Here is a 7,190-nt window from a genome sequence, read left to right as displayed (position 1 = left end):
ACCCTCTTGGAGACTAACTCTATGATGCTATTTTGATTTTGTATCATTTGCATTCATAGTTTAGATATTTATTCTTTGCACTAGTTTTCTGGGTTATTAATCTTATCAGATTCTAACAATATTTCCCCATCATTTAAAGGAGTAATAAAATTTCGCATAACGAGCTAGCATGCATGAGAGAAAACATTTCTATAAGTCTCAATCTTTTTCCAAAAGAATGCCCTTCCATCTTTAGTATTAGGGGCATAATTTTTTCACAACATCCATTTAAAACTAATCTTATTATCCTCAAACTTAACCACAAGAAGGTTGTTGTCAAAAAGAATCAAGGCACCCTTAAAAAGGATTCATGTTTTCAAAAAAAATAGTACCACTTGAAGCACCTTCTGGGACACTTCCAATAACCCCACAATTTTTGAACAATTTGATTTTCTACACTTTATCCTTACTCATTTTAGTTTATTACATTTGAATAATTTCAGGTTATTGATCCTTAACATTGCTTCACAACTCATCCTATTTTTGGGGACTGTTTAGACCCCTTATATTCCATGAAATAACTATCATTTCTTAAATGTTGAACATATCTCTTGCATTTTAGGTTGTCTTCTATCCACTATATTTTGATTAATTTCCAATTCTCTATTAAACTTGTCTATATTCCTTCCTAGTTTTTATTTGGGGTTGTTAGAATCTTCTTTCCTCTATGTTGTTTGAACACTTGCCTTTGATGAAGACACTTCTAACTCTCTATTTTTGTTAGCTTTTTTCTTGTTTCCAATCCTCTTACTTCTACTAACTTTATTCCATTTTTAAAAGTTGTAAAAAATAGAATAGACTTCAACATTTCCTTTTTTGAAGGGATTTTCTTCAAAGCTTGCTGAGTTCAAGACTAAATCTAAAATATTTTCTATTATTAAGATCTCTTTCTCTATGATTTTTTACTGAGATATTACTACTGGTTTATTCACTGAGATATTATTACTAATTCTTAAACCCCACCATCGATAATTTTCTTGCAAATTATTTCCTCTTCTTTGGATTTAATGTTTTTAGGCTCAGTGAGATTTGGTGCATTTAAAATGGAAGGATTTCCTTGATGATTAGTATATTCATTTGTTGGCTTCAAACAGATATACTAAGGATCCTGTAATTGAAGGCTTACAACAACCATAGGGTCTTTAGAAAGATTTGAAGTTGAACCCCTTTAAATACCCTTTTTGGCTACAATCTCCTAGATTTTCTTTATCTCATTTATTTCCTTCTTTTGTTCCAACATTTTTGGTTTCTCATTTTGAATCTTATAGGGACATTCCTTAGCCCAATGTCCATTTTATTTTCATATATTAAAAAAAAGGAAATGTCTCATATTGTAAAGGTTGTTTCCATTTTCTCGACTTCAAGTAATATTAATATCATGAGAAATAACAATATTTTGATTAATATAAAGATAGATTCTAGTGTAGATAAATTTGGATCTTGAAGCCATCATTGGGTCAATAGTAAGAAATTACCCAAAAGAATCAAGTAGTCCTTTGAAAATACGCTCATTCTAGTATTCTAAAGGTAATCCCAAAAGTTTAATCACAACTGGAGTTGATTCAAAGAATTACTCATTAAGAAAAAGACAAGGAATCCATTTCCACAATGCTAAGGAGAATTTCCCCATCATTCATTGACCCCCACAGAGAATTTTAGAGAGGTCCTTAGTGGTAGGAAAAAAAAACAATAACCCCCGAGGCATTGAACAATATCGACCTAACCTTTTAGTTTCCATTTTTGCTTAACAAAGGATTTGACCACATCTATATTAGGACGAGCACTAGAAAACTTACCCACTAGACACTAGGCCATAGATGACACAGAGTGATGAATAAGAGGGTAAGGCATAAATATAGCATAATCAACTTTGGGGATATTAGAAATGTTGTCCACTCCCAAAAAAGAAGATTTATTTGTAGGTTTAATATCGAAAAGGGAAGACCCTTTTTTTGGTCTAGATCCTAATACAAATATTTGAGGATCTAGATGATTTTTAGAAAATCCACATAATAGACCACTTACCCATGTGTCTTGAATATCATAAAACTTTCTACACCCAACTAGTCTTGTCCCCACTTTGAACCACACACATGAAGATTCCCAAAGTTGCCTCACCTTTGGGAAACATGCAAGAAACACACCTGTCAGATGTACTAACCTCTCTTGCTCTAAAATTACTGCTTTTCCCTGCTAGAAAACCTTGATTTGTAGCCTTCATTTGTAAAAAAATTATTGCCTTCATGGAAGCCCCTTCTCTAGTCTGCTATTGTTCTTTATGATGCTTATATTATTATAAAACTTCCAAATATATCTAATTTGAAATTATAATGATGTTAAAAATGCAACGTATATGTGATCATGCAATGTTTCACATTGTCAAGAATTAGCTTTAATAGAGATTGGCTCTCCAAAAATAGCTCATAAGATAGACAATATTTTCAAGAGATAACCATGTCCTCATTGTACTTGTGTTTGTGGTGCTAATAGTCTTAATCAAAATGGACTTGCAATTGTAAGATTTTAACAGTAATTGTTTTTAAGTTGTATAGTTGGAAGATATTAATAGTAAAACAAGAAAATTCTTTATTTAAATACATTAGTTTTTGTTAGAATAATTCTTTATAGGTATGTTGTGTTCTCAAATTTGAAGTAGACGAGCATAAAGATTTCCACAGTCCATTATAAGTTTTTGCTTTTTTTTTTGGACTAGATAGTGCATAAGTTCTTCCATCAACAAGTAAATCATACTATGTGATCCATCATCGGAATTGAAATATGTGTAATAGTAATATATTAAACATTTAAACAATTATCATTTTTTTTGGTCAATCTTAATATAAGTTATAAAATGACAACACTATAATTGTACATATGATCATATAGATTTCTTAAATATTTGAATGCCCTTCAATACATCTTCATTCCCACAACATCTATAATTATTTATTGACATCAAAAATGTTTTAAATTCAATTTTAACATATTTTTTTTCAATAGAACATAATTTGATAAATTTAATCATTAATCTTAATATAAAGTTCATGACAACTTCCTTTATATGAAGGTAAGGAGGGAACAATTGATCTTTAGAAATTCACTACACAAAATATTTTCGTAAATTGATTTGTGCAAGAGAGAAAAAACAAAATGATAGCAAGTTTCTAAAGAATGAAAAAATCAGCCTGAACCGCTAATACATTACAATGAATCGGCACGTGGATATTACGATGTTAGTCTGTCCCGATGCAGAGAACAGACGACTACTATATGAATTAAACAATGGAAACCAAGAAAACTATTACAGGAACCCTATTCTAACAGATCAATCGAAATCAATACAATAATATCCCCAAATTGAGAGGAAACGTCCAAAACTAGCTAATTTGAAACCATGAATGGTGATAAATACTTCCATTTCCTATAAATCTGTTGTTTGTAGAACTTGAGCATTGAATCGAAGGCTTGCCAGCGCCTTCACTGCACACGTTTCATCAACAACGTCAACAAACAATGGTTAGAGAATCCTTATGGAATAACGTTTCTACTATTATTGGCATCTAAATAAAAATCATGCTACGAAACCCTAAATAACAAAGGAATCGTTGATGTAATATGAGAGAATATATACCAAAGTCAGATGGAGATTGTGAATCATGCTCGACGATGACTGTTCTGCTTTGAATGTTAACAGTGACGTTCTCAACTCCACGTTTTTCCCGCAGCGTACTTTCTATCCTTCGTTCATCAGAGTTCTTACATATGCCCTCAATACGCAGACTTGTTCTCTTCATGATGGTAGTCTTGTAATCCTATGCAATTCAAGGAGCAAATGAAGATGACGGAATGAAATCAAAATTATGATGTTTGCCTTGAAGTAGAAAGCAAATGAAGATTTGGGATAACCGAGAATAGATCTGTATAACTTTCCAATTGAAGATTTATGATCTATGCCTTCATATGGTTCAAGAATATTTATATTTGCCGGGAAGAGTGATCTATAAGAAATGTGTCCTTCCTTGTGGTGAACATGAAATATTCTCGAAATTCTCTTAACGCGGAGAAGACAATTCAAAATTAGAGGAAACTGTCCTCCCTTGATCTATATCTGTTTACCTGACTTCCACCTGGCTTAATATTTTTCCAGATTTATTTAAAAACTTTACTAATCCTATGCAATCATTTGATAACTGAGAATAGATCTGTAAAACTTTCTAATTGAAGATTTATGATCTATGCCTTCATATGGTTCAAGTGTATTAATATTTGCCAGGAAGAGTGATTTACAAGAAATGTGTCCTTCCTCGTAGCGAACATGAAATAATCTCGAAATTGTGTTTACGCGGAGAAGACAATTCGAAATTAAAGGAAATTGTCCTCCCTTGATCTATCCTCGCCTAATATTTTTCCAGATTTATTCATTGCGGGATGCAACGAGAATTGGGTTTATAGTGTAGACAGAAACAGTTTACGTGAAGACTCAACTGTATGCATGCTTTCGTCTACACGTTAATTTCCAAGGGGAAATTGTAGTGAAATTGATGAGAAAGGAAGAGATTGTAGTGCAAATAGTCGGCCATGCAAATTCTTTCTTAAATTTGACTTTTGAGATTGGAATTAAGTTTCCGTCAATGTACGAAACTGCTACAAAATGCACGGTCTCTAAACTTCTTCCAAATTTCAAATTTTGGATTGTGATGTGAGTGAATGAGGTTAATACGTGTAGTATCAACGGGAGTATGTTAAAAGAAATAAACAAAAATATTATTTTCTCTAATTTTATATCCAATTATTATCCTTTCGTATACATTATGCTATGCTTTCATTTAAATGTTTATCAAACATATTATCGAATAATAATTAAATAACATTTTTTTTATAACAAACTATTGTTTCAAATGGTAAATTTTTTGAAAATAAATTATATATTTAATTTATTTATATTACTGCAAAAATATAAATTGAATTATTTGTTTAATGAAGTTAGGAATTATCATAATATTAGTCAAGTGCAAGAACATGTATAAGGCTCATGTTCCAATTAGGTAAGCATGAAAGAGGGCTCATTTACAGATCAATTATTAAGAGGAAATAAAAAAAGAAAATGTCTAGAGAGTTGAGAACAACAAATCACCAAAACAATAAGACTAATATATTCAAGATGTTTTGACTCGAGTGATAACAAATGGGAGATAAGAGACACAACCTTGATTAACTAAGTTTACCTTCTCACAATCATTAGGCTTTTGGATGAACCCCAAAAGCTTAAACAAGTGTTGTCATATAGCTAGGACAACTTAGAAAAGGGCCCAACTAAAAACCTAATACAAAGGAACCAAAACCAAGCTTCCATAAAAAAAATGTTATCAAAACAAAGACAACATCAGAGGAAGAAGAAAGTTAAGAAATTATTTGACTAGACCAATAAGCTGAGGATAGTCAATAACCTAGACAAAGGAGTTGTCACACTTAGACCATTAATATGAAGCATGCTTCTATCTAGGAACCTCTCTTTCACAATTGAATCCTCTATACACTCTACTTTCGATTCTTGCTCTCTAAGATCGACAAAGCATTCTCCTCCGAAGGAGCCACCTTGATGAGACCAATATTTAAATAACTTTGAATTCAAACTCTATAAGATGTATATAAACATGGGCTAGTGTTAATCTATATCCAAAAAAACTGTAGTAGAATAAATATTCTTTTGAGTCACAGTTAGACCCCTAGTTAACTCTACTATTGAAATGACCCAAAAAAGGGATGATATCTACAAGGGAAACCCCTATAACCATAAAATGAATTCAATTAGTGGCCAAGAGACGGCAAGAATCTATCTTAGTAATGATTGAAGGAGCCCTTCTCTATAGACCATTGCTAGAAAAATTCTCCCTTCGTATAGAAAAAATCCCTACATAATTATTTTCCTATGTCAACCTCTATATGCCAAAAAGTATTGGGATGCTCCATGAGAAGCATATCCTCTACTAGAAAAGTAACTTTGAGATATTAAGAGTTCTATCCACACTAGGGAATCCAAATATTCCTACAAATAAAAATGAACAAGAAAGAACTATTGAAGTCAACAATCTTGGAGGAGCCAAAGTGCTCTCTTTCTTAGACTCTATTAGATGTGACCTAAAGTGAGTTTCTATCTTTTTTCAAAGACTAATTGAAGTATGTATCTCTTTTATTCTCCAAATTATGGATTTAAATAATTTTATGTATTAAGAGTTTGCCAAAATTAATGGGTCCTATCCTTCTTCTCCCACTACTATGGGTGATTCATCCATTGCCATGAGGGTGGGCTCCAAAGAACACTAGAAGAATTTTTTTTTTAAAGAATATCACAACTTTGAAAGGTGGTATCTTGGTTGTTAAGACTTGTAAGGATACATATATTACTTGTTAGAAAGTAAAGTCTACAAACATAACTAAGAAGGGAGGGGGTGAATTAGTTATCGAATCAGTATAACTCTCAAGAACCTTATTGAACCTTATTCATGTGAACACTATAATTAGAAACCATAAGAATATACACTTACAAAATAACACCAGATATATTAACTAGTGATATCAAAAAGAGATTTTTTTGAAATGAAGAACCAGTAACGGAACAATCATTATTGTGTCAATGATGTCAAACCTGCTACCAATTTGTGAGACAATTTAGAGCCTATAATAGAATAATCATTATTTTTTCAATGATGTCAAACATTGTACCAGCTAGTGAGACAATTTCTTTTTGTTCTTAAAGCTATCATTTAGTTGATTAATGAAGAGGATTTGCAAAGAGGAGATGACAAGAAGACCTAGATAAAGTTTGATTTATTCAATGTGTAAAAGAAGCACTAAGACCAAGACATTGATATTATAGTGTATTTTTATCTACTTAAAGTTTTAAATGAAAGACCTCTTAAGAAAAGACTGGAAGAAGATCAAGTAAGAAAAGTTTCTACCAATACTTGTCAAGCAGTCAGTGCAAGCCGTGTAGAATCTAGTAGAAGCTGACTCAAAATTAATAGGTGACAAGAAAAGAAGACAAAATGTTCAAACTGAGCGAATGTTGGTATATGTCAATTAAAGTTTAGTTGATGCTAAACATCAGTAAAATTTAGTGTTTCCCAAGCGAACTAATGTTGGTTGAGTCC

General features: G+C 31.7%; 1 protein-coding gene across 1 annotated transcript; it reads right to left on the bottom strand.

Moving 5' to 3' along the window:
- Window positions 1–3,127: 3,127 nt before the first annotated feature.
- LOC149571084 (cadmium/zinc-transporting ATPase HMA2-like) lies at window positions 3,128–4,262 on the bottom strand. The gene is made up of 2 exons (XM_089808431.1): window positions 3,671–4,262; window positions 3,128–3,519 (listed from the first exon to the last, which is right to left on the bottom strand). Exons 1-2 carry the CDS (start codon window positions 3,831–3,833, stop codon window positions 3,461–3,463), a joined length of 222 nt encoding a protein of 73 aa, XP_089664557.1. The 5' UTR covers window positions 3,834–4,262; the 3' UTR covers window positions 3,128–3,460.
- Between the last annotated feature and the right edge of the window lie 2,928 nt (window positions 4,263–7,190).

This window comes from Cupressus sempervirens, chromosome 2, assembly GCF_028749045.1.
Source record: "Cupressus sempervirens isolate cs-2001-9-10 chromosome 2, ASM2874904v1, whole genome shotgun sequence".
Taxonomy (NCBI): domain Eukaryota; kingdom Viridiplantae; phylum Streptophyta; class Pinopsida; order Cupressales; family Cupressaceae; genus Cupressus; species Cupressus sempervirens.
The sequence above is the reverse complement of the archived record's forward strand: the minus strand, read 5'-3'. Positions and strand labels throughout refer to the sequence as shown.